Consider the following 27,637-nt stretch of genomic DNA (forward strand, 5'->3'; position numbering starts at 1 on the left):
AAATGTTTTATTTAATTGCTGAATTTCTTGATTATGCATGATATGTGTCTTGTATCCACAAACGTATTTTGTCACTTTCCCCTGACGTGTCATATATCAAGTGTAACAGTTGTAATTACTTGATCGCTGGACAAATAAAATGTATTATTATTATTGTTAGTATAATGGCTCTAGCTCCCCATGCCCAAGTGCAGAAGAAGTGAGCTCAAATCCAGGCAAGTACAACTCTGGGTTCAAGCATTTTATTATCTGCTAGACTTTGTTTCTTGATCAAAGTTCAGCGTTATGAGGAAAGATGAATGGTAGATAAAGAATTGGTAGCCTCTCAAGTTCAATGCACGGAATTTGGCTGTTATAATTACCAATAGAATGGGAATAGTCATTGTAAATGTATTGCGATGTCAAGTTTCCACTCTCCTCTCAAAGCCCTTTTGAGGCACCAAATAAAATACTTACAGATTTGTTTATTGTCTCTCGTCAAGATGCTGGAGAGACAGCATGTAGTAGCACTACAATGACTTTTGTTTCAAACTCTTCTCTAGTGTTTGACAGTGAATCGTAATGCACATGTCCCCTCTCGAGAAGAGCCAACAGGGAACATGCCTTAAATAATCCAGAAAGCAAAATAAATGCAACACTTCAATTTCAATACCATGGTGTTTGTGTTGGTTTTTAGGGTATTTAATCTGAAGGCTTAAGTTATTTAATCAAGATTTCAAAAACTCAGATTGGATTCCAGCCACTTAACATTTTGTAGGGAAAAGCATGTAAACATTGAAGATGTGACTGAAGAATATCATTGGGTAGCTTAATATGGCAGTGATGGAGAAAACTTACAAGGAACTTATTTGTTTAAATTTTTATGTTAGCCTGTGCTTTTTAATACTTTAATTGACTTTAATGTGCATAAACATAAACATGGAAATCAACCCAAAGGTCTGTTTGGTAGGTGTTGGTAGAACTCACCCAATAGTGAGCTCAATGGCATGTGAAATTCACACATCGGGGTTTGGAGGCCAGATCCTTTCCCTGTGCCACCTATGGTTTACCAGGAAGTTCTGGCGCCTGAAAAATCACACAACTTGGGTGAAGCTGAGGGTGCCGAGAGAGGTGGGCCTGGGAATTGAACCTGGGCCCAACGGTCAGTAGTCCAATACTCTACCCCCTGGACTACCAGGAATCGTCTCTGTAATGCAGTAGTTGCACAATGTCTGGGAAATACCCTCTCCTCTTCACTCATTATGCAAAAATTTGCTCCTTAATTGAGTCATTTTGGGCAAATTATGTTTGCTCATTATGTGAATTGCTCGCTATGCTAGGTGCTTATAAGGTAAGGCTCCACTGTATAACCCCTTTTCAAGGAAAGCCTTTCACACTTCTAATGATGGTTTTCCAAATATTGTTCAGCCTTCTCTTATAGCTGAATCACCCCTGATTTTCTTATTTTATTGCCTAAAAGTAGAGAATCCAGAATGCACAAGAGTAATCCCAGAAGTACCCGACCCAACAAAGAATTTTGGAAAGCACAAAAATTTTGGAAAAAATGTATTTATTTTTCAACATAATCCCTTTCAGCTCTATACACTTTACCCAGCGATGTTCAATAAGTTCGATACCCTTTTAACTGTCTTGCTCCTCAAAATAGCCATTAACTGCCGACATCACTTCTTCACGGTTGGAAAATCTTTGACCACCAAGCCATTTTTTCAAGTTTGTGAACAGAAAATAATCTGAGGGGGCTAAATCTGGCAAATAGGGTGCATGAGGTAGCAATGCAACCTTTTTTCATGAATTTGGGCATTACCATAAGGCATCTATGAGCTGGTGCATTGTCTTGATGAAACAACACTTTCTTCTTAGCCGAATACGGCCACTTTTGCTTGATTTCTTCGCTCAAAATTGCAATAAGTTCACATAATACTCACCATTGATAGTTTATCCTTTTCCAAGATAGTCAATGAAAATGATCCCACGTGCATCCCAAAAAAACTGATGCAATGACCTTGCCTGCAGATGAAATGGTCTTCGCCTTCTTTCGAGCCGGTAATCCCTTTTGAATCCATTGTTTTGATTTTTCTTTTCAAGGATGTGAAGTAATGGAAATGGATGTTTTATCCATGGTTATGAAACGGCACAAAAATTTTGCTTTGTTGCTGTGGAACTTTGCTAAACACTCAATTAAAATATCTTCACAGCACTTGTTTTACTCGAATGTGAGCATATGCGACATCCATCATGCACACAGGTTTCTCATGTCCAAATTTTCAGCAAATATGCAATTTCATTTACTTTCTGAAATGCCTACTATGTCTGCTAGCACGCACACTTTCAATTGATTATCATCTAGTATCACTTTGTGGATTTTCTTCGCTGTTTCTGGAGTTGTCACCTCATTTGGTCGACCAAGGTGATGCTCGACTTGACAGCTCGTACAGCCTCGTTTAAACTCTGCTACCCAATATTTTACTGTTGTAAATGAAGGAGCAGACTTACCCAGAGTAGAATACAATTCAGCTTTTATATTGGTTGGGCTGAGGTCTTTCTAATAAAAGTATTGTATCACATAACGATGACCAATTTTCTCCTATTTCACAAATTCACTGAAAATGTTCACTATTGATGGCTGCCAAACAAGTACTAAACAACGTGGCGTCCTCAAAATTGAAGCATATGCTTTATAGATTGCGTACTTTCTAATACAGTGATATTTTTAAAACAACTACCGCCATCTCTAGGTCAGGCTGGGTACTCATGGGACTACCCTTGTAGTAACGTATTATCTGTGCTAAAAGGATGTCACCACAGCTCGGTGGAAGCATTACTACTGGCCATGAAGAGGGAGTTAAGTAGCATTCCGGGCACCGCCATCCAGAAGGCACATGAGGCATGGAAAACCAGCTGACAGTGGTGTGTGGACGCACAGGGGTGCTACTTCGAAGACTTTAGAGTGAATGTATCAATTCTGGCAATAATTCTGCTTCATAGATTGCTTACTTTCTAATACAGTGATATTTTTCAAACAACTATCACCATCTCTAGGTCCGGCCGGGTACTCCTGGGCCTTCCCATGTATACTCAATAGTTTCGAAAAACCATTGGTAGAACCTCCTAAGGTTCCATTTGGAAAGAGGTTCATTTTCCTTTGAGGTGGCAATAATTAGAGGTTATAATGTTGAATATATGCACCAGTGAGAGAAGTTCTAATGGAAGCATGTAAATAATTTTTGTATCTGAGAAAGTGGTAAGGAACTGACTGAGTTTGAAGGTTCGTATAACATGGACAATGGAAGACTCTAGGCTCTCTGTGAAATGCCCTTCACTTTAATCTTTAGATTTATCTTCATTCCTCTGTAGAATTTCATTTACATTTTAATATAATTCTACATATATTTTAATTTATAATTGATAATTCATTGCCTATGTTTACAAGTACATATGTTCTTTATTCGGAAATATTTTACAATATTACTTATTTTTATCATTAGTGTTAATTGATTTTTTATTGAAGAAGAGTTTTTTCTTATTGCTTTTTGCAGTGATTGCAGTATGATTCGGTAAATTTCACACATGCTAATTTTGTTCAGAACAATTGTTCATTGGTTGGAAAAATTAACAAAAATACTGGGAAAATAATGGAAATCATTGCTAGACTTGTATTAATTTGAAAATAAGTGCATATTCTAAAGGCTTCTTAACAGTACCAATTCTCTCCCCACCTTATAAGTCGCTTCAAGCTAAAATATTGCAGGAATTGATGGACCTGTGGTATACCATGTTAAGGTCCAAAGTTTGCTATTTGCCCCTAGGAATCTATTTCTTTTTAATAAGCATTTCAATCAGCTAGCTTGATACCTCTTGATGATGACTAAATGATTGAGTTACTCCTACCCCATAGTTGTATTTTTTAGGAGTGACCAGCATTAGAATGAAATGCAAAATCAAAGGTAAAATTTGGGAGGAATCACTCCCATATACTGTACGTGGGCGGTTCAATAAGTGCCCGTGTTAGAAATGAAGAAACCATTTTTTCAAAAACATTTTTTTAGTTTTCAACATACTCCCCTTTTAGAAAGATACCCTTCTCCCAAAATTCTGGCCATTTTTTTTAACCTCTCCGAAAAATAGGATTTGTCGAACTCTCCAAAATACGTCTCTGTCTTGGAGATAACTTCCTCGTTTGAGCTAAATTTTTTTCCCGTGAGCCATTTCTTCATGTTAGGGAATGAGAAAAAGTTGCAGGGAGCCAGATCGGGTGAATACGGGGTGTGCGGCAGCAATTCATAACGTAGTTCATGCAGTTTGGCGGCGACAACTCCGGATGAATGTGCCAGTGCGTTATCGTGGTGAAACAGCATCTTCTTTTTTGCCAAATGCAGCCGTGTCTCCTTCAATTTTTTTTAAAGTGGTCCAATAACTCACTGTAGTATTTCCCAGTGATCGTTCTTCCTTTTTCTAAAAAATCCATGAGGATGATGCCATTTGCATCCCAAAAAACTATCGCCATGACCTTTCCGGCCGATCGAACCATCTTCACCTTCTTTGGAGCAGATTCACTGGGAGAAATCCATTGTTTTGATTATTACTTAGTTTCTGGTGTGTAATGATGAATCCAGGTTTCATCAACAGTGATAAATCGGTGCAAAAACACCTTCGGATCTCGCATAAATTGCTGCAAACACTACTTGGAAGTTGACAGCCGGATCAGTTTGTTGTCCACCATGAGCAATCGCGGCACCCATTGGGCCGACAATTTTTTCATCGCCAATTTATCATGTAAAATATTAATTGCCATTCCGGTCGACACGCCCATAGCCTCTGCTACTTCACGCACTTTCGTTGGTCGATCAGCGAGAATCATGGCGTGGACTTTTTGAATGATTTCCTCGGTAACCACTTCTGCCGGGTGTCCTGGTCGCTCCTCATTAAAAACAGATGTTCGCCCATGTTTAAATTCGTTGAACCAATATCTAACTGTGGTCATAGATGGTGATGTGTCCCCATATACAGTATCCAACTTTGCTTTTATCTCCTCGCATTTCTTCCCATCCAAAAACAAAAAGCAAAATACCGAATGATACTGCTCTTTTTCCATCTTAGCAAAAATCATGAAATATGTCTTACTCGAATGGCTGCCAAATCCAAAATAACCTTTAAATCAGTTTGAAATTTGTTTCACCATCATTTGATCGATGGCAGCACATGATGATAACATAAACTTCCCTCAGGAACACCCTTTGTCGTCAAAAACGGGTACTTATTGAACCACCCTCGCAATGTGATCTTATGACACAAGGTACATTCAATAATTGATTTGCATTTTAAAATCCTCTGAATTATGTTGGCCTGATAAGCTGTTTTTCAATAAGAATTTTAAAAATCAGTGTAATACATTGCTGAAAGGTCATGTAATATAATATCTTTGCCATGAAGGATGTCCCATTGTCAATTACCAGTCATGTAGAGAGGGAATTTAAATAAAAATAAGTTGGAGACAGTAAAGAACTAGCTCAGTGAATGGGCTTATTCAATTTAGTTGTTGAATGCCTATCCATTTTCAGCTGTTATACATAATCTGTTCTAGTTTTCAACTAATGTTTTTCATTTTCTTTTAGGTGATATAGGATTCAGTTTTACAGAGAAAGGAAAATGCTTCAAGGGACACATACGCAATCTGGATGTTCTTAAGGGAGTCTTCCGGGGTCTAAGTACAGCTTCAATTGGATCTTCATTCTGTAATTTTTCAAATGGTTTTATCCACCATAAAAACTCCAATACTTTCATTTACCTCTCTATTGAGAAAAAAATAGAAAATGCCTTAAAATGTTTAACGCTTTGTCACATCATTGCAGCCCTGATGTATCTACTTAATGGTTGAGACTTCCCTTGAAGACTTCTATTTGTGTCAGATCATTATTTTGCAAACTTAATTGAACTGCTTACACACATGTTGAATGAAAAGCAGTCTTCTTTAAATGAACATTCCTTTAAATGATACAATGAGTACCTTGCTCAGCTAGAGCAGCAATTTGATTCTATTTTATCAAGACTTTGAAGAAAGACTGAATATTATGATATGTGGAAGTTTATCATTTGCGATTGGATTACATAAGAAATACCATGACTCATGGCCATGGGCAAAAAGGCTGAATTTTTATTGTTTAAAAATGTGAAGACAGAGGTTCCAGGTATCTTTTGTGCCATCAATATATGTTGATTTTTTTATTGTATGTGCTTTTTAATGTATGCCAATCATTTACCTACCCAAAATGAGTGGTATTTGTTATTAATTTTTCTTTGTTATGGAAGAGTTTTGGTGTCCACATATTATGTCTCTCCAGGCTATCAATTTTATCTTGGACAAAAACTTGTCCATCCAGCAAAATCTGCATTGAAAATGGTGTTTTCTTGAGTAATTTCATGCTACTGGGGTACAAGTGAAAGATTTATTTGAAGGTAACTGAAAGGAATGAAGGTAAGGAAAGTTAAATTTGTAGCTTCTGAAGCGACTGTTCGAGCTGTGTCAACTTTTCTAATTCTCAGATGTTGTTTGTGGTCCCTATATTCTCACATAATGTGTAGTCAAGGCAATTTCCATGATAAATAGCAAGTTTTGTTTAATTCACATGGTATTGTTTAACATTTTTTTGGCCTTGTCTGTTGCTTTGCATTTGGAGATTTTTATATATTTGGGTGTTTCCCGACTATGGTATCATGGTGCAAATGATGGCATGGAATGATCCATATGGAATATTACCTTGTAATGCTAATGTTAAAGTTGAATTCATGGAAACACCAAGTGGTTTAATTTCAATATAAATTATATAAATTAGTACTTGGTACTTAATACCTAGTACTAAGGTTAATGTTACCATTCAATGGTAACACCATTGAATTTTTTTGAAATACCAATTTGTTCATGCACAGGTCAGTATTTCTTATACTTTTGTAAGTAATGTGGAAAATAAAATTGTTCCTACAAAATTGAATTATTTTTTCCCAATTTATAAAAATTCCTTGCAGACTAGTCTTCAAACAAAAATCCATTTCCAGCAAGTTAAAATGAAATGCTTAAAAATACAGGTATAGGTTTTCTCATTCAAAGTAAATTATTTTTTGCATTTTTCCAAATCAATCACAATAAACACAAGATGTTGCGTTTGAATATATATGTATGAATAAAATTTTTCATTAATTTTATTTATATGCTGTGAATATATGCACCAATAATTTCCTTGAAAGGGATCAATGTAAGCATAATACCATCACAATGAGAATAATGGTAATGTCACTATTACAAAACTATAAACTATTACCTACTTAATTTAAACACAGCAATCAGAGAATCAGGATTTAACTTAAGAGGCATAGGCACGCTTTTTCAAAATATGCTTAAGGAAGTGATGTTAATATCTCAAAACCATAAGTTTAACTGTATCTTCTGAACAAGTTGCATTGACAGTATTTGCAAAATATTGGTCCGGACATCTTAATTCTCTGTTTTTATGTAAAATCAGCATGTTACAATGCCGCTCCCAGTATAACATGGTTGAGAATAACCATTGACAGCACACATGTGACACCTGCATAAACAAGTATGGTGGTGGTAGACTGGAAAGATGATAATAATAATTTATTCATTTTGGTAAATACTGCAACCATATTAACTGTTGCCATTATAAATATAACTTAATATATTGATTCTTAAATGTGATGAAGATTCTCACAAATGAATTTATCAATAGAGAAAAGTGGGTTAGCAAGTAACCAGGTATGTACCCCATTCTTGAAATTCAGGATACAGCCCCATTTCAACTGAATTGGTGGCCAGTCATAAAAGTTAATCTTCCAATTATGAAATGAGTGGTAAGTTGAGGACAGTCTACAATAAATATTTTAGCTTTGCTCAGTATATTACAGATCTGGCCCTTGGTCTCCCAGTTGTTTTTATCAATATGAATTCCTAGTATTTTAGCCGTTTAAATTTCAGTTATTTTTTATTTAAGACTGCATGCAGCTGGGTTTTTTCAGTATTTAAATGATTTATATCAAACCATTCCGTTGCCTGCCTCTCGGCAGTGCTAGATTGTGTCGTTGCATCTTCTAGATGTATACAATTTGTACCAAAGTTTAGTCATCAGGATATAAAACAGATTAAGATATCATATTACCGGGGTTATCATGATGATGAAAGGTACGAGGCCAAGCACGGAGTTCTGTGTGTCTCCAAAATTTTGTTGAACAGTTGTAGTTGGACGGTCATCAAGTCCAACCAATTGGTGGCGATCTTCCAAATATGGCTTCATTAGTTTTAGGAAAACTCCCTCAATACTAAAATCTTCTAGCTTTGATAGTAATATTGAATGATTAACACAGTTGAAGGCCTTACTAAAATCACAGCGGCTGGTTACAAGTCTTCACAGTCATTAATGACAATTAACTATGGACTCTTAAGCCATTATTGTATATTATCCTGATCGAAAGCCATACTGTGACTTAGAAAACTCGTATACTTGATCTTTCATTTTAACTTCAAAAATTTTACCGAAAACTGATAATGAGAATTAAGTAGGTAGTTGGTTGAATCATCTTTATCACCTTTCTTGTAGATAGGTATTGTGTTGGAACATGTTAGAGCTTTTGAAAGGTCTCTTGTCTCAAAATAGACATATCTAATGACTCCGCAATGAACACAAGTAAGTCATTAGGGGATTAGATGGACCAAAGATATGCTTACTGTTGGATTTTTAAATTGTTATAGTGGATATAATATTAAATCGGGTAACGACATTCCAGTTAAAATTTAAATCATTTGGAGGAAGATTTAGCAGCATTAATACTCATTACCTTCATAATTACAAATAAAGAATAATATGTTAAGCTGAAAAGGATATTAAATGGCTAACATTAACCTACCGAAATGCTCAAACTTATTTCAATTTACTGTGGAGATTTGTAAACTTTCTTCGACAGACCACCTTTTACTCCATCCCTTCCCATAAATTTCCATCAGAAAATTATCGATATCAAGTATTCATTTAACGGCATTAAGTTTATTGCAGCATTCTTTGAAAATTCAAACAGTGAAACCTGTTCACGCTTAGCCCGCTATCGTAAAGAACTGTTGCGCCCCTTAATATATGTTACCCGAAGAAAGGGGGAATGAATACCAATTACTTATTCAAAAGAAAAGAACACCTGAAGACAATGGAACAAACAGTAATGGTTACCAAGAAGTAGATATTAAGTTCATCACTAAGTAATAATTTTTGTAATTAGCGCTAACGGTGCTACAATGAATAATGGAAGGTGATGGAAGCGTAGAAGTTTCGGCCCTTAGCCGCTAGAGTACCAACTGGTTGTTGGAATTTATGTTCAAAAGTAGGCGAAATGAATTTGGGGTTGGTCATATTGCCTGCTGACTTTGGTAGGTTTCAGTAGTATAGACTGTTTATCTCAGTACTTGAGCGATGAAAGTACTGAATTTGAAGTTAATTAGGCCGTTCCATTAGGCCAGAATGAACGGATTTGAAATATTTATTGTGATTTGTGCTGTCATAGTCGCTGGGGCTTCTTGGTAGGTTTAAGTAACTTTCACCGTTAATTTATTATATCTGCTTGACATGTCACATGGCAAATAATAATATATTATCAATGTTACAGGCTTTTACCTAAATTACTTTCATGGCATTTTAAACGCCGGTTTCATGTGGATGTTCGCATCGGAGGAATAAGACTTCCGTATATACGTTTGAAAGATGTACATATTGTTTGTCATGGGTTTACCGTGGTAAGTGATTGACAAAATATTTAGCATAGTGCATGCTCTACAAATTAATCTTCGCCAAGCCCTCACGACCTTTTTTATTAAAACATTTTTTTCCTGGCAGCATATTGAAGAGGTTGGCTTTCAGAGTAGTTTTTTCAACAGCGAAGTTACAAAACTCGTATCTGTGATCATCAAAGATGTTAGAATCAATAAGGACGTTGGAGGGAATAGCTTTCCGAAAATGGAATCTTCGTCTCCCTTGGCGAAGCAGATTGACACTGTGACGGAAATACCCAGCTTTCATAATAAGAAAATACCTCCAATGATTATTACTTTTGCCCAAGTAAGTACCTCGCAGTGATTTTACAGATTAAAATTTATTTGAAAATTAATCCGACAAAATAATTGGGAAATAGTTTTTCAATTCATTGTGACACTTTTAGGGTATATTTGCAGGGAAGAGCTTTTTTGCTCGGCTCTTTTATATACAAGTGCTTTTTAGTGTATTAAAGTATTGTGCTCGTTTGATTCTCTAATTAGCGGTGAACCTTGGAGTTAGAAACTGGCAAATGTAGTCAGTCACACCCTGTCATTGAACTTGTTTTTGAATATTTAATCTTAAAAATAAATGATTTGAAGTAAATCAAATGGCTAGTGATGGCAATGTATCTGATTGTTGATACAATTATTTGAATAACAGTAGTGAAATCATTTACTCCCTTAAATTTGCGTAAAATTTGGTAAAATAAGGACAATCACTGAATTCCAAATTTGTACACTTGAGCAGTATGGGAATCGCTTTATTAATCTCATTATTTTCTCTTCAGTTTATGGCTGTGCGAGTTTATAATGTCAGCGTTATGTTGCTTCGAGTTTCATCTCCAGAATGGCTTCTTCATGCCTCTGCAGACAGTATTCATGTCGATGGCAGTATTGTCCATAACTCACACTTGTTAGTCAATGTGTGCATATCTTCAGCCACAGCCAAAGTATTGAAGCATGCTCACGGGAGTACAATTAATACCAGAAAACAAGGCTACAAGTCCAACAAAGCACAAGCTGGTGGAGAAAAGGGTGAAACCCAAACTTGCTTGGGTCAGTTGTCATTTGGTGTGACACTGGAAGCAGCTCTTGTAGCACGAGGGGCTCTCTCTGTTGAGGTAAGTAACATTCATATGTTTCTACAATAGGTCCACAATATTGCCCTGCTCACCAGTATTGTCATGATTTTGGTTAATAATTAATGTGGTTACTGTCTCAGTTTTTACAGTAAAATCTCAAATTTTGTTTCACAAAGGATAACTAGGTCTAAGGGGTAATGTCTGTGTTTCTCTGAATATAATCTCTCCCTGCTTGTATTTCTGAGACATTGCTTTTGGATCAAGTGATGATATGCTGTATAAACATGTCTGGTTTAAATGTGAAGAAATCACCTGTAAAAAGTTGAAATCGTGTGAGAACTTTTGTAGTTGCTGTACTTTTGCTGGTGTTAATGTTCTTATTTACGTATTAATTTTTTTGAGCACAAACTTAGCTGTTTTCCCTTACATTTCCTACAGATACTTAGCACAAAAAGGTTTGAAAATACATCCCACAAAATATGTTATTTACATTTTTGCCCAAAATTAGTTCATTGAGTGCGAATTTGTTTTTCTCAAAATGGCAAACTTGCTCTACATCTCGCCTGAATCTGTTGAATGTATCCAATATATGTATTAAATATAGGTGGTGGGAAAACCAGGGTGTCTCCATTTGTTGGGAGGGGTTGGAGGAGAGGCAAATGGGAAAAACTGAAGCTCTTGAGGATGGGAGAAAAAGCTGGTTAAAGTGGGGGTTTGGAGATTAAGGTTTTGTAGAATAAGAGAGAAAGACAAAAGGGTATGAGGAGTCCATTTGGTTGCAATGAGACGGTCATTATCTCTTATCTGAATTCCTTATGGAGCCCATCGTCCCATCTCTCCACAGTGTGTGGGGAAGAAGGATGGTGGCCTGTGGTGTTGACTCGGGTCTGTTGGCCGATCGGTCTCTTTCATTGGGGATCATCTGAGAGTCAATTCACTTTGCCGCTGTAGCGATTGGGGAGGTTGGCGTCCTCCTGTGTCAGCTCTGGTCTAAGCTGCTGTGTGAGGGGCTCTTCTCAAGGAAGGGTGTCTGTGGGGAGGGGGGAAGAAGGGTCTATTCTCTTCCTGAATCCCAGTTGTTCAACTGTTGGTCTTCAAGATGATGCTGTCGTGAGGGATGAGGTGAGGCAGGAAGGTGGAGGGGGTGGATATAGGTTTCTTGTAGCAACGGGTGAGAGATGGATTAATTGAATGGAATTGCAAGTAATGGGTAATTAGCCTGAAAGAAATTGTCTTTTAATAACTGGTTGTTTTGGATCCTGTGTTGAATTATTTCTAATTTTCCTAGGGTGTCTAGTTTCTTTCCTTTCCCTTCTACGTGTAGTAATTTGGGGTTGAAGTTGTATTTGAAATAGTGTTAGAATAGATAGAAAATAGTCTTTGTTTATGTTATTATCAAACAGTTCTACCTCATCAACCTGAATCTGTTGTTTATATAAAAATAATCAGATAAAGGGAAGATGTAGGGACATAAAGAGAAGAATTGCATTAGGCAAAGAAGCACTCATGTAGAGGAAGAAATTGTTTACAGAGGCGTTGAGTACAGATGTTAAGAAAAAACCTGTTAAAAATTAGTAACACTGTAAAAATTTGTCTGTTTAAAATAAACTTGTATACAGCAAACCAAACAAAGATTATATAGTTTTGAGAAAGAGGAAAACTAAGTTGAATTTTAAGATATGAGTTAATCAACTAGAGAGGTGGAACAGTTTGCTTATCCTGGAAGTCAATGCAACAATTTCAGAGTGTAAAAATCATTCACCTTGACCAGGATTCGAACCCAGATCCCTCAATTTCCAGTCAAGTGCTTTAGCCAGTTAAGCTATCGAAAAAGTTACTGTTGTGGCATCTCCCGCAGTTTCTTTGGAAGAGAATTGAAGTTATTTGGCCTGTCATGCTTCTTCTTGATAAGAAATGTTTAAACAACAAAAAATTGTTTAAATACCAAAAAACGAGGCATCCTCTTAAACTTTTGGATGCCTCGATAGCTTAACTGGCTAAAACACTTGACTGGACATTGAGGGATCTGGGTTCGAATCCTGGTCAAGGTGAATAATTTTTACATGCTGGAATTGTTGCATTGAAATGCATATAAGCGGATGACTCGGTTAAAAGTTACTGTTGCGGCATCTCCCACAGTTTCTTTGGAATTTATCCTGGAATTGTTGTGGATAAAAATGGTCAAAGTAGTAGGGATTGGTGACAGATTTTGAGTAAGGGTGTTAAGAAAAAGCGTATCAAAGTTCTGCTATGGTGTGGTTTTGTGCGGTGAGGAAAAATGTTTTTAGAAGCAAGTTATTGGTATAGATTTGAGTGTGGATAAGGATGGAAAAGGTAAAATGGACCAAGAGACATGTGAAGAAGTACTAGGTATAATGGGATAGGAGAAATAGGAATTTTGGTGGAAATCCAAAGGAGGGAGGGTATGTGGAGAAAATTTTAATTGAAAATCTTATGTTAAAGATAGTGACAGAGGGAAGAATTTCAGGCAGGTGAGTTAGAAGGTGGAAAAGGGAAGGTATCTTGAATGGAAAGAAGGAATATAGAAAGTATGTGGAATTTATTAACATTTTGATGTATTTTAGGGTTCCAGATTGTGTCTTGTTGGAAGAAGGTAAGAAATGTGGCCATCGAAAACCAACCATAAATGATGTCCCACTGATAATAATTCATATTATTTAAAAAATTTCTTTATTCTTTGATGAACACAATATCCTGAGCATTTTCCTTTCACCAGCCAATGCACGTAGCTTTTCACTTTTAAGTGGCTGGGCTGTGTCATGCTGCTTTGAGGCCATATTTGCATGGCATTCTGACAAATGAGAGTTCTTGAATCTTTGTTTCCAACAATTCCTACTTAGAATCACTGATGTGAAATATTTTTACCAGAAGTTGTTACAGTGGCTTACCTGCAAATGATGGTTAAGCTAACTTGACAAAATGTTTTGTCTGTGTTCAAGGATAGCAGCAGATGAAATGAGTAAATATTCAATATTCTCTGTCCTCTTGTTATATCATATTCTTGTTGTATTTAATGTTGGATATGAACCTCCAACATGTTTTATGGTATTCCTGTGGTCTTCACAGAATTTTCCTTCAGGTAATGATAATCATTTGGGAGCATAGATGCAGTAAAACATTTTGTTAGTGAAATTCAGGGATCTACTTTTTGTGTTTGTTCTACAGAGGGTATTTCAGTCTACAGAAGTGTCTACAGTGTATTTCAGTCTTTAATCTACACATTAAGCACAGGTGTTCTAACTATGATAATATTTTATGATAATGATGATATCTTCAAAAGTTTTCCTAAATGCTGGGCATAGGTAATTTCATCTTGCAAGCAGTTGATTACAATGAATGAAATAGTTAGTTAGTATTAGCTAATAGAAATTATTAAAATCTATGCTACCAAAACCCTAACACATTTATGATCTTTAAGCAGTGAATTCTCCTCTGATGTACATTAAAATTTCACTCTTTCTTGAACTGTTTCCAATATCTAATACTTTCCAGACTTTAAATTTGATTAACACCTCTCTCTCCATTTCAATTACATCTTACAACCACTGATTGTGTCTGTCTGATGGACTTCTAAATGTGTGGATTACTCGGGCACCATTATAGATATACTCAGTTTTATAAAAATAATATCTAGTAAAGAATAGAGCGATTCATCATTAATTTTACATACAAAGTCTGTTCAAAAAAGATTAGACTGTTTGAATTAATATAGGATTTTATTAGTTACCCTAGGTCACACTTATTGCCTTAAAAATGCAGCCCTTGGCCACCAATACAATGCTCCAAACATTTTTTCCATGTATCCAATGCCACCTGAAAAGCTCCTTTTGGATAGCCGTAAAGTCTGCAGTACAATTTTGTTGAATGTCTTCATTAGTTTCAAATTGGCATCCTTTCAAGGTGGATTTCAACGAAGGAAAAGGAAAATAGCCAGCGGATGCAAGATCCAGAGATTAGGATGGCTGGGTGATCACCAGAGTGGTATTTTTGGCCAAAAACTTGGTGACAATCAAGTGTGCGCCAATATGTTGTTGTGATGAAAGCACCAAGACTTGTTTTTCCACGTTTATGGTATCTTCCACAGCATGGCGTGTCTTAACCTTCTCATAATCTCTATATATTGCTGGCCATTCACTGTTATAACTTTGGGGACATAATAATAATAATAATCAATAATCCCTTCAAAATCGAAGAAAATGATCAGCATTACCTTAATGTTAGACTGCGACATCCAAGCTTTTTTGGGTCATAGGGAAGATGGCCTGTGAAGACCAGACTTTGGTTTCTGTATCATAACTATAAACCCAGGTTTTGTTGCCCGTGAAAATTGTTTTTAAGAAGATTTGGTCCTCCTTTGAACAATTCCTGGCTGATGTAAAGACACTTTTGCTTCTGTTCATTCTAAATAAATGAAAGGACTAACTTTGTTGTTCCACACGAAAACGATTTATTCACACGACCCGGGTTTCATTTATTTATAATGAATCGGTTCCATAAAGTTACGCCAGAAACCATTAATTAAATTCTGTTCATTCGTTAACACTTGTGGCACAAATTTGGATGTGATGTCCTGCATGCTGAAAATTTCTGTCGGAGTGGTGAAACAATCCAACACTAATGTCAACTTCTTTGGTAATCTCCCTCACAGTTAACCAATGGTTTGCATGCACTAAATTATTCACACTGTTGATGTGGGCATTGTTTGTTGACGTCGACGGTCATCCACTTTTCAGTTCTTCATCGGTCTGTTTGTCCAAACAGGAAGTGGTTGTGCCAACAAAAACACTGCCTGACTCATAGATTCATCGCCAAATGCCTCTTGAATCATTGCATAAGTTTCAGTTGCACTTTTCTCTAGGTTGAAACAAAATTCAGTTCACAATACTTTGCTTCTCTAACATCTTCACAAGAATTTGTACAGCAAGCGTGTGTAAGCTCAGAAAAGAATGTGTTGTGAGGAGATAAGTCAAGATAAAGTCGAGCAAGGCACTGTTTTACTTCTCACCAATGCCGCTAGAAGGCGACGCCTCACTGATTGTGATCGGCCAAGCAGTTCCCTCAGAGAAAGGCGTCTCATCTTTTTTTGTACATACCTTGTCAAAGTTATATCCGTGTCTGCCCAGTCCATAAGATGCAGGCTTGTTTTAGAGCACATTTTTAAGTAAAGAAATGACATCTTATGGACTGGGAAATACAGTAGTTTAAACTGATTAAAAAAAATATTTTGAAATATTGACAGCATTAGTGATGAAGATAAGTTGATAGAAAAAGTTATTCTTAATGATTATTAATTCATTATTATGTGATAATTTCAGTTTGTTTGATTTATAAAGTGTACATTAACTCTTCTACATTATGGGGTATTTTGAAATGGACATGTTGAAATGATTTCTACAGACATGGACCATTTTTAACAATAATAATAATAATAATTTTTATTTGTCCAGAGACTGCATCATACAAAAAAAATTGTACACATAGTATAGGACACGTCAATATGTACAATAATACACAATGTAAATACATATGCCTATTCTAAGTTTCATGTTCCATGAAATTCCTAATAGAATAAAACAAATTCCTTTGAAGAAAAGCTCTCAATTTTCTTTTAAATAGATAAATGTTTGTGCTGGATTTCAGGTCCTCGTTTAGCTTATTAAACATAAGGAGACCCATAGATTTAGGGCCTAGTGCGGTGGTTCTAGTTCTTACGTAAGTTCGGTGCAGATCATTTTTAGACCTGGTCCCATAGTGGTGAATACCACAATTTGTGTCATACATTGAAAGGTTTACAAAGGTGTACACCAGTAATACATAGATATAAATACATGGCAAAGGTAGAATGTTCAATTTATGGAATAATGGACGACAAGGAGCATTATGCTCTGCTTTGACAATTAGCCGTACGGCTCGCTTTTGAATTTTAAATATTGTGTCTTGCAAGCGGAGAAGAACCCCAGAAAAGGATACTATATACTATACAGGAGTAGATATTTGCATAACATGAGGACATCCATTGTTACGGTAAACCTGATGCTTCTAATAAGGAAGCAAATGGTATTCAGTTTTTTGCCCAGGTGACATACTAATATGCTCCCACCAGGACAACCGCCTGTCTAGAACTATTCCTAGGAATTTTGCATGGGGCGCTTGGGGAATTAGTTTTCCACTTGATTCAATTGCAAAAGTGGTCATGTTTTTGTTTTTATTAGCAAAGTAAAGTAGTTGGGACTTTTCCACATTTAAATTCAGCTGATTCCTGCTACACCATGAGTTCAGATGTTGAACGGTTTGTTTAGCATTGTTTGTTAAACTTTGGACTGTAGAGGCAGTGAGTATGATACTGGTATCGTCTGCAAATAGGAGTGGATCATCCCTTTCGTTGGTTCTTATATTCTCATAATGTAAGTCATTAATGTAGAGGAGAAACAGGATAGGACCCAGAACTGAACCCTGTGGGACACCTTGGCATACAACTTTACCAGGAGAGATGAATTTTTTTCCATCATTGAGCAAAACCACGTGCTGCTGACGGCCCTGAAGATATGAGACTAACCAGTCATGTGCATTGCCCTTAATGCCATATTTATGCATTTTTTGCAATAGTAAATTGTGATTTACTGAGCCAAATGCGTCAGAAAAATCAAAGAACATTCCAACAGATTCTCACTTGCAATCAAGAGCTGTCAATATATTATCAATTGCCTGATAAGTAGCAGATTTGGTGGACCTATTCTGCCGAAAACCATGCTGAAATTTAGACAGAATCTTCTCAGATTCAACATATGGGATGAGGCGATTGAGAAACACTTTCTCAAATAATTAAAATCAATATTATGTTGTTGATAATGTAGCGTAATTTTGTCAAATTTTGATGTTAGCTACCACAAAAGTTAAAATAAGTTGTTTACTTCCATTAAAATTTATCTTTTCTGTTATCAAAAAAGTATTTTTCAGTAAAGTTAGAGCAGTCCCCACCATTAGCATGGGATTATGCATTGTATCCATAGAAGGAAAACTCTTGATTGAAATGCAAAGCAAATGTCACATTCCCTGACCTTCATGCATATTTTTAATTTTAAAAATTTTTCTTCAAGCCTGGGAAGATTTAGTATTGCAAAGCTTCATATGTGGTTAGTCCAGGCATCTCATGTTTTTTCCCCTTTTTTGCAGATATGCCATTTCCCCCTAAATTATCAGCTTCTTTTGGGTAATGCAATAGTTCATGTTAAGTAATACTGGAATTGAAAGGAACAGACTTAGTATCATAATCTTGAATTGCTTGACCTGTTACAAATTATATAGATATGACTGAAACAGTATATTTCTTTAGATGTTTTGGTGTTATCAATTGCATCATCCTAGTTTAATTTTTCTCTGACTGATGTTTTCATCCTTGTTCACACAGAGGCTATACATAGGAATGGAGCACACTCAACTGCTAATAAATGAAGGGTTCTATAGTTTTGCCCAGCGTGAAGGTCCAGACACTACTCTCCGTGAGTCCATGAGAACGTCATCCTTAGCTTCTCAATCCGAAGAAGAGGTATTGCATTGCCTCTCCCCCATTATTCCAAAGGTACAATTGAGATGTATGTAGGATATGCTGCGTAACATTTTACAAGATAATTTTCCCTTTAATCGCATAGATTTAATTTTTTTTAATTTTAGACCTTCGCCCTAAAAATGGAGAATGCCAATGTTACAGGAATGAAAGAGCACACCCAGACACATTACACATCATCCTTGCAATGCTTTCAAGTGAACACCACATTCAATCCAGCGAAGCTAACGGATGCAGCAGGTAATAATATAACTAGTTCTTAGATAAATATTTTCAATTGTTCAACCTGGCTATAAATATGCCTATGACTTAAATTTTTTGCCTGCAGGGAATGTTACCTCACTTCCCCAGATATTCTTAGCCCTGCAAGTTGAAGAACTGGATATGGAATGTAACCATGAAAAGGTGATACTACTAAAAAAATTATCTGCAGATGGGAAGGTGAGTTGGAATTGGATGAATTATGATCTAAGGTTAGTGTATCATGTAGTCTAATGATATTTTTTGGACATTGAATTTAGTAATACCGTTATCAGGTTGAAGATAGTGCACTGAATTTGTATGTTTTGCTGGACACGCTTGCTGTTATGTACAACCATGCTGATATTTTCAACTGGGTTTCAATGAATTTTCAACCAGCACTCCAAGCGCAGGTAATGTAAAATGACATGTTATTCAATGCACCAAATTTAATAATATGTAATAATGCCATGAATATGATATTTGTTGACTCAGTTGGTCTTTGGTGGACATCTGGTAAATGATCTGTATAAAATATATGCAGATATTTTGCATATGTAAATATCATGTACTAGGTCTGTCCAGAAACTATCCAACCATGCAATATTTTAAGAAAAATAGCCTACCTGAATGATGGGGCCGTATTCCCCTTAAAGGGTCTCCCCTTGGGCCTGAAACACTAATCCTAGCATCTCTTACACTTTTCATAGCAATCGGCAGGTACTTTCTAGGAATTGGTATCAGGGGCCTCGTCAGATCCTCTTTAATATTGTTAATGCTGTGATCTTTTCGGTGTTGAGCCTTGATAATATTAGTTTTTATTCACCGCACAAAACTAATGTTTTTCCTATTTTCTAAATATGTAGACAAAAGTTTGTTGTCTCAATCAACTATGAAAATGAAACTATGGGTAGGATATAGCTGAAACTTTAACAGCAATCTGATGAAAAATGAGGCTTACTAAAATCAAGCTTTTTCCAATACCACAAGTACCCTCTCTTTCTAAGGAATTATGAACCCACAAATCACATACTTTTGTCTACAAAGTCTGTCATTATTTTACTTTAATCTTGTGTTAAGTTTTTTGTAATCAATTAGTGTTTTAGAATAATTTTCTTATTTTGTCCTATCTTTTTTGCAGGCTGATACTGATGGTCCAAGCCCACTTCAATCACTTCTGCCAGTGGAAAAGAATGTTGAAGATGACAAACCAAGCTGGCTTGGAGGTTTTTTTCAACGGTTCCATGTGAAAGGCTGTGTGGAGTTATGGAATGTGTCTGGAAGGTTTATTTTGTCTCCAGTGTCATTCCAGGAGACCGTTTCATTAGGATTCAGCCACACCAAACTAACTTTGGATCAGCAACATGGCATAAGAACAGGTGTGCTATTGAGTTGTATTAAATAAACATGCATTGCAGTAATTATTAAGTGGAAAGTCTAAACAGATGACTTCATTGTTTATTTAACTTTCATTTTAAATTAATACTAAAATGATGAAGGCGTTCTGTAGGTTTTTGACTGAGCTCCCATGATGCCTTTAGATTCATTTTTAGTCTCATTGTAATTTGTATTCAAAAGATTTTAAAGAGGGGAGACTACATAGTTGATCAAATTTCAAACTCCCTATTCTTGCTTTTTGAGATAAAACACATCTTACCAAGAATACATTACACCTTTATGTGGTCTGTATATTAAATTAGTTCATGGCTCACATTCTTTCATGTTTCAAATTGTGAGCATATTTCAGAATCCTCATGGTCTCAATATATTTGTCCTGTTTCCATATTATCATAATAATTCATCCTTTCGGCTTCTGTGAACTTTAAGAGGTCTATCCCTCAAAAACATACTTTGTAAAGGTTGCTGTATTTCATGTCTGAAACGATCCACTGTGTGGTGGCGTCACTTGTCAAGATTTTGTATATTTGTGCATGGGTTGTCCTTGTTAGCATACGATGGGGGTAACAACATTTGTAATCACTTCTATCTAGTTAAATACCAAGTGCTAACAATGGTGTTTTTAAGATTTTGAGCGGCAGTATATTGATTTTTGTACACATTTTGTAAATGCTTTATGTTATCCCATTTACATCTTGCACAGTCTAACATGTAATTAATGGTCTTTAGTGCTAGGTTGTGGAAGGCGCCCTTTTTTTAATTTGCATATGAGACAAATTAAATAAACTTCTACAGGTCTTGGTTTGTTTTTTGGGCAAATTTAAAATTTTAACCTCACTCTTTTCTTTTGCACAAGCAGACTAAACTTTGTTGCCAAGAGTACTCGCTGAAAATGTTGGTGACAAATACTTCTTTAGGCTTGAGAGTTACCTTTTCAACCTTTATATGTGACTAAAAGAGAGTTCTTGTTCAGAGATTATTACAATCACATTGTATGGCTTTCATTGGAATGAAGTAATAGTAGATTTAGGGGAGGCAGCCGATGGCTAAGTTCATTTGAGCCATAACGGATAGATAGGAAAGGAGGAAGGTTGGAGGTAAACCTGGAATTAGCCTTTTAACAAAAGGCACCAAGGTGTCTGCAGCTTAACGTCCAATCCGGCAGATGGCATACTCACTCAAGATGCCCTCCTTAAAACACCTCAAGTAGGTTTGTTGTCTCAGGCGTAACTTTGTGGAATTTGCATAACATATTGAAATGTAATGAAATAATTGACTTTGTAATACTTTTAAAAAAATAGTGTGTGGAATTACAAAGTCAATTATTTCATTACATTTCAACCTCAAGTAGGGATCGGGATACCACTGAAAAAAAACCACTCCAGGATTCGAACCTGGGAATCATCCCATGATCCCGCGATCTCCCATGGAAATGGAATTAGTGTCCAATAATGTCAAGTTGATGACCTAAGCAAATAAACAATTTGTTAAATATTAGAAGAAATATTAAAACATTCATAGTAACTGAAGATATTTAAACAATTCCGGGGGGCTAATATTTTTTGTAAATCATTCACGTAACAGCAAATTCTCACCATAATGTGGGGTCCGCTTTTATTTGCCCTTCTTTTTGAAGAAGAGAACTAGTTTGGAGAGCGGAAACTATTTCATAAATTGCATCTTGCACTCTTCATAGGGGGCATGAGTTTTAGTGTATTGATGTATTGATTAGTATTATTAGCCTATTGGGCAGAATATTTTACTGAAAACAGCCTATGGTCCGGGATCAATTCCGGGTGACTCAAGACAACTTTGCCTGTCTTACCTTATATATGTGGCAATGTGCTAAGGGTACCAGTTCTTCCTGGTAGACTGAGAGGTCATTAGAGGAAAGTAACTGGCGCCCCCAACCCTGATTAATGACTTTTGGGTTCCATTTGGCATGATGCAGAAAAGAGCACAGTTAGTGGATCATGTGCTAAGACATGAACATCTCATAAAGAATGTGTTGGAGGGAATGGTCAAGGGAATATAGTGCAGGGGAAGCTGTGGGCTTCAAAATCTGGCACAATTGAAATGGCATGCAGGAATAACATCTTGCAGGGAACTAAAAAAAAAGGATCCTGGCGGTGTTGAATATTTTTCAGAGGTATCTCGATCCATACTTGAGGTGCTTTGTGGAAGGCACTTTGAGTGAGTACGCCGTCCGTCGGATGGGACGTTAAGCTGCGGACCCCTTGGCGCCTTTCATAAAGAGTATGCTAATGCCAATGCCAGGTTTCTCTCCACCCTTCATCCTATAATGTCCATACCCTATGGTGCAAATGACCTCAGCTGTCAGTCGCCCCCCCCTAAATACTATTACTAATACTAAAAATGGAAGGTGTAGAAAAGTAATGGGCTGAGGTCTAGCTTGAAACTGAACTATCAATCGCCTACTCCAAAAAGAAGGACTTAATATTTGGTGTATGGGGACTTAATATGGCCTATGAAGTGAATCTTTGATTGGATTACTTAGATTGAATGTGCCCTTGATTTTACTTTCCTCAAGCAGATCCACTGATGTCTCCATCAATCGGGTTTGTGTCACGTTCTTGGATGTGTGAACTGCTGATGGAGACAGCATGGTGCCGTCTTGGCAACCTTCCATTTCCCACAACATCCCACCACAAGAAGCAGCACTCATGGGGCTCCCCATTCTCCATTGGTGTGCTTCTGGCCAAAATTCGCACTACCGGCTCCCCTGTTGCACCCTCTTCTCCATCTCCAAAACTTCAAACACTGCTGGACAATGTCCGACTGGAATGGAGCTCCACGCTGCTGGGGACACTCTTGGTAGCATGTGGGTAAGGATATGTGCATGAATGGCAGAGGTTTCTCCAGATTGTGGTTGGGAATGACTGAGGTCCTTGCCACCACCGTAGATTTAGCCTTGGTTTTGAAGCTTTTCTCTTTGATCTTCATGTCCGAGTTTATCCTGGTTTGAAAAAAATTTCTGGAACATGATTCTTTTGTAATTACTCAGTTTATGTTTCCTGCCACATTCCTCTCATGCTGAATTTGTTGAGTGTTGCTGGCTGTAAAAACTTGAGTCAGCAATTGAAATTAGTTTAGGTTTAATTTCACTGAAATTTAGATGACATATTTTCATGGTTTTTGGTAGAATAGTTGTGATCTGTTATGATCCATTGATGCCTGTTCACGAAAATGCTGTTGTGTTTACTGTATACTGTTAGTAATTTATTTTTAGTTGTCCTATATTCATCAATCATCCTGTTAAAATGAGCACTTTGATCTAAAAGAGCTGGAGTGTGTACTATTCACACTAAACCGGTGAGCTGATGAAAGTACTTTTGAAGAAACTTCAATGTATTCACATAGGAGATTATTATAAAGGTGTGCATTCAAATAAAAGTGATAATATGTTTTAATGGGAAAAATACTTGGAGAAAAACATCTAAAGAAAAATGTATAATGAAATGTGACATAGGAGAAGTGATGATTAATGAACTTGTTCATCAATATTTATTTTGAGCTATGATCATAAAATGTTTGTGACAATTAGCTGATGTTAAAAAAATGTTATGGCAAATATAATTCATGGGATATTGTTAATTCATAACCTGTACTTGTTGAATTTAATAATAATTTTGATGAGAATCGTAGGGATAACAAAGTCAATAGTGCATCATTGATTGATTGATATTTATTGGTTCTTAAAAGACATAAATCCTCAGGCTTCCACGACGTCTATCTGATGAAGGATCCTTGCTGCTTCCAGGAAATACCAACCTAGAGATGTGTTATTATTATTATTATTATTATTATTATTATTATTACTTTTTATTTGCCCAGAGATCACAATACAAAAATACCAGGTGGGTGAAGTATGTACATGATATAAGGCACGTCAATGAGGAGCAAAGACACAGGCTCAGTTAAGATACATAAAAGAATAGATGCTCATAGTTACATAAGTGTTTGGTACAAACCCATGAACATCGGCTGTAACATGCACATACAATATCAAATTCAGAAAAATCATTGATCACAAACATGAATCAGACCATTACCATTGCTAGAAACTAAAAGTATGAACTTACTGGTCGGGAATATTGTTGAGATATTCATCAACCGAGTAAAACATATTGCGTTGTAGATATCTTTTTAGTTTATGCCTGAATACGGCAGTTCCCTGTGTATCCTTGATACTTTTGGGTAGTTTGTTAAATAATCTGATGCCCATTCCATTGGGTCCTAATTTCAATGCTTTAGTTCTTATATTCCCATAATGGAAGTCATTCCTGCCTCTGGTGTAATGATGATGATAGGCAGAGTTAAGAGAATAGTTGCCGATGTTATTTTTTATATATAGAATTAAAAACATAATGTAGATGCATGGGAGTGGTAGCAAATTTAATTCATGGAAAATAGGCCTTGATGGAGCATTGTAAGGTTTCCTGGCGATGATTCTAATAGCTTTCTTTTGCATTTTAAAGATGGTTTGAGAAATAGCAGCTGATCCCCATAATATTATACTGTAGGTTATATTTGAGTAAATTTCCCCATAGTACAAATTGAGTAGTACAGTTTTACTTGTAGTTTCATACAGGTGTCTTAATAAGTAGCAAGTTGAACTGAGCTTGTGTTGGAGGGCTTTTACATGAGTATCCCAAGAAATATTTGCACATAGAGAAATACCTAGAAATTTGCATTCTGTCACACGCTCAATTGATAGGTCATTGATTTTTACCAGCAGATCATCTGATATGTTCTTATTGTGTGTAAAGTTTACTATTTTACTTTTATTTACATTTAAGTCTAGAAGGTTGTCTGTACACCACTTGTTTATAGCAAGTGTGACAGACTTAGCTTTTTCCACAAGGCTGGGATATGTTTGTGTTGATATTATTATATTAGTGTCGTCAGCGTACAACACTGGTATTATTCCATCATTATTTGGTAAGCAGTTAGGTAGGTCATTGATGTAAATCAGAAAGAGGAGTGGCCCAAGTTTGGCCCCAGTCCTGGAGGTGTCTTATGACTTCGATCTGAAGACACCTCCAGGACTAGGGGCGAAACAGTTGTCCATCAACACACCTACATGATGGTAATTCCTGGAAGCAGCATAGGTCCTGCATCGTAAAAGATATGTTTGAGACATGTATGGATCCATTTGCTCAGTTACAATTCATTTTACAATGGCAATTCAAGTGCAGCATCACTTTCATCTTAACTTCTTAAGTTTATCTCATAAAACTGTGATTGTTTAACCATTTTTTCTCTACTTAATACCAATTAAGTGTATACATGTGCTGTTCAACATGGATCTTAGTTACTAATTTGACCTAGAGATGCTCTCAAGGAATATATATCTTTTCTGTAACGCAGGAACCACCTGTGTATCCATTAATTAATTATAATCAGTTATATCTATTCTCAATTATTGACATAGTAGTAGAAAATCTAGTTTCTTTATTTCTCTATGTCCAAGATATGATAAGTATTGAATGAATGACTGATTGTAGAACTTTTCCACTTGATAAAATTTTATTTTACGACTGGGTTTCAATGTATTACATGGTCATCATCTAATAAAATAAAACCCTATCAAGTGGAAAAGTGCTATTAGTTATTCACTATGTTCAACTTCCACCTCATCACGCCTGAAGCTACTCAAGTTGATATAACAAGTAACTCATGAGTGATAATAGCACAGTTTAGTTTTCTCTCAGGAGCCTTTGAGAAAATCATGTTGGCTTGCCAGCAATTACTGATTACAGTACACCTTGACTGAATGAATATAATTATATTAGAGGGTAGTTTGAAAGGTTCTCGGAATCACCACAAGATGTCAGCGCTAGGGTAATTAGTTTCCTGCATAGTAATAGGTAATCCTTTATGAAGAAACATGGGATGTGTCAGTGCCCTGGGAAGAGATTGTGGTGCGGATGCCTCTTTGTTGTTGGTCCTGTGTATTGATTTGTGAAAATGGAATATGGACCCGTTGTATAGAGAAACCAACAAGATTTTCTCTGCCGTTTTGTGAGGACAAATGAAACTTGGGGTCCCTACTATACCTCGGAGACAAAACAGCAGTCAAAGCCATGGAAACATGTTGATTCACCATCAACGAAGAAAGCAAAGGCAATTTGGTCAGCTGGAAAGGTGGTGGCTTCAATTTTTTGGGATGCAAAAAGGATTCTGCTGATAGAATATTTTCCCAATGGTAAAACAATAACAGGACAAAACTGCGCTAACCTCCTGGACTAAGTTCTGCAAAAAAACACAAAAAAAGCCAGGCTTGGCAAGGAAGAAAGTCATCTTTCATCGAGGCAAACCACACCCTAACATTAGTGTTTTTGCCCTAGCAAAAATATGTGAACTGAGATAAAAATTGTTGCTACACCTGCCTTATTCACCTGATTTGGCTCCATCAGATTTCCATATCTTCCCAAAACTCAAAATTTTCCTCGGGGGACGGATATTCTCTTTAAACAAAGAACTAATAGCCAAGGGAACAGGGATATTGTTGGCCTGAAGAAATTTAATTTTCGAGATGGGATCAAGATATTGGAACATCTCATCAAACATTAAGGTTTAAATGGAAGAAGGGGCCTAATGGTCTCAATTTTGCTTGAATAAAGAAGTTTATCAATCTGTCTATCTTTCACTGGACCAAGTGCACTAATGCTCAGGGAGACTGCAATGAAAAATAAAAAAGTTTCACTGAGGTAAGTCATTTATTTCTATTCCAATCCAAGAAATTTTCAAATTACCCTCATATATAGAAGGTGTAATCAAAAAAAGACGGGACTGATTTTATAACTCGTTTATTTTGATGGATACAGCGTAATCAAACTTGTCACCCTCAAAGTACATGCCTTGGCTGACAACACACCTTTGTCAACATTTCTTCCAGCTCTCGAACCCTGCCTGGTAAGCCACCTTAGGGATCCTCTTCAGGTCTGCTGTTCAATTAGTTTTAATGTCCGTGATAGAGTCGAATCGGCACTCTTTCAAGGTTGATTTTTAACTTTGGAAACAAAAAAAAAGTCTGATGGAGCCACGTCTGGAGAGCAGGGTGGCTGTGGGATCGCGGAAGTTCCAGTTCTAGCGAAAAACTCTGTTCATCAGCCAGCACCCGCGGGATTTTGATGCGACATGTGTAATGCCCGAAATGTCTGCCAAAATTGTCTGACAGGATCTAAAACTTCTTCACTTTCTCAGCTATCTCCCTAACAGTTAAACGGTCATTTGCCTGCACCAAATCGTTCACCAATCTGACATGGTTGGGGTCTGTCGAAGTGGAAGGCCGGTCTGTTCGTGAATCTTCGTCTGTCGAGGTTTGGCCCGATTTAAAACGACTGTACCACTCAAAACACTGGCTTCGACTCATAGCTTCATTAACAAAGGCTTGCTGAATCATTCCAAATGTCTCCGTGGCACTTTTGCCAAGTTTGAAACAAAATTTCATGCGCACCGGCTGTTCCTCTAGCTCCATCATTGTTGCCATTGCATGCAACA

The 27,637-nt window shown here is 36.6% G+C and overlaps 2 protein-coding genes across 3 annotated transcripts in view; both read left to right on the plus strand.

Moving 5' to 3' along the window:
* Positions 1-6,975, plus strand: part of LOC139691937 (uncharacterized) — a 34,837-nt gene extending 27,862 nt beyond the window's left edge. Inside the window, exon 14 of the mRNA XM_071589888.1 lies at positions 5,613-6,975. Within this exon, the coding sequence (XP_071445989.1) occupies positions 5,613-5,875 (263 nt within the window). The 3' untranslated portion in view covers positions 5,876-6,975. The remainder of the gene's footprint in view (positions 1-5,612) is intronic.
* Positions 6,976-9,376: 2,401 nt separating this feature from the next.
* Positions 9,377-27,637, plus strand: part of hob (bridge-like lipid transfer protein family member hobbit) — a 64,843-nt gene continuing 46,582 nt past the window's right edge. The window contains exons 1-10 of one of the 2 annotated variants that reach the window (XM_071590795.1): positions 9,377-9,574; positions 9,661-9,787; positions 9,888-10,109; positions 10,594-10,926; positions 18,317-18,487; positions 18,580-18,712; positions 18,801-18,913; positions 19,009-19,125; positions 19,854-20,091; positions 22,662-22,956. In XM_071590795.1, coding sequence (XP_071446896.1) covers positions 9,516-9,574; positions 9,661-9,787; positions 9,888-10,109; positions 10,594-10,926; positions 18,317-18,487; positions 18,580-18,712; positions 18,801-18,913; positions 19,009-19,125; positions 19,854-20,091; positions 22,662-22,956 — 1,808 coding nt within the window. In that variant the 5' untranslated portion in view covers positions 9,377-9,515. The remainder of the gene's footprint in view (positions 9,575-9,660; positions 9,788-9,887; positions 10,110-10,593; positions 10,927-18,316; positions 18,488-18,579; positions 18,713-18,800; positions 18,914-19,008; positions 19,126-19,853; positions 20,092-22,661; positions 22,957-27,637) is intronic. The other variant, XM_071590796.1, reaches the window with a different exon arrangement.

This window comes from Hetaerina americana, unplaced genomic scaffold (assembly GCF_022747635.1).
Source record: "Hetaerina americana unplaced genomic scaffold, ioHetAmer1.1.p SCAF_4, whole genome shotgun sequence".
Classification (NCBI taxonomy): domain Eukaryota; kingdom Metazoa; phylum Arthropoda; class Insecta; order Odonata; family Calopterygidae; genus Hetaerina; species Hetaerina americana.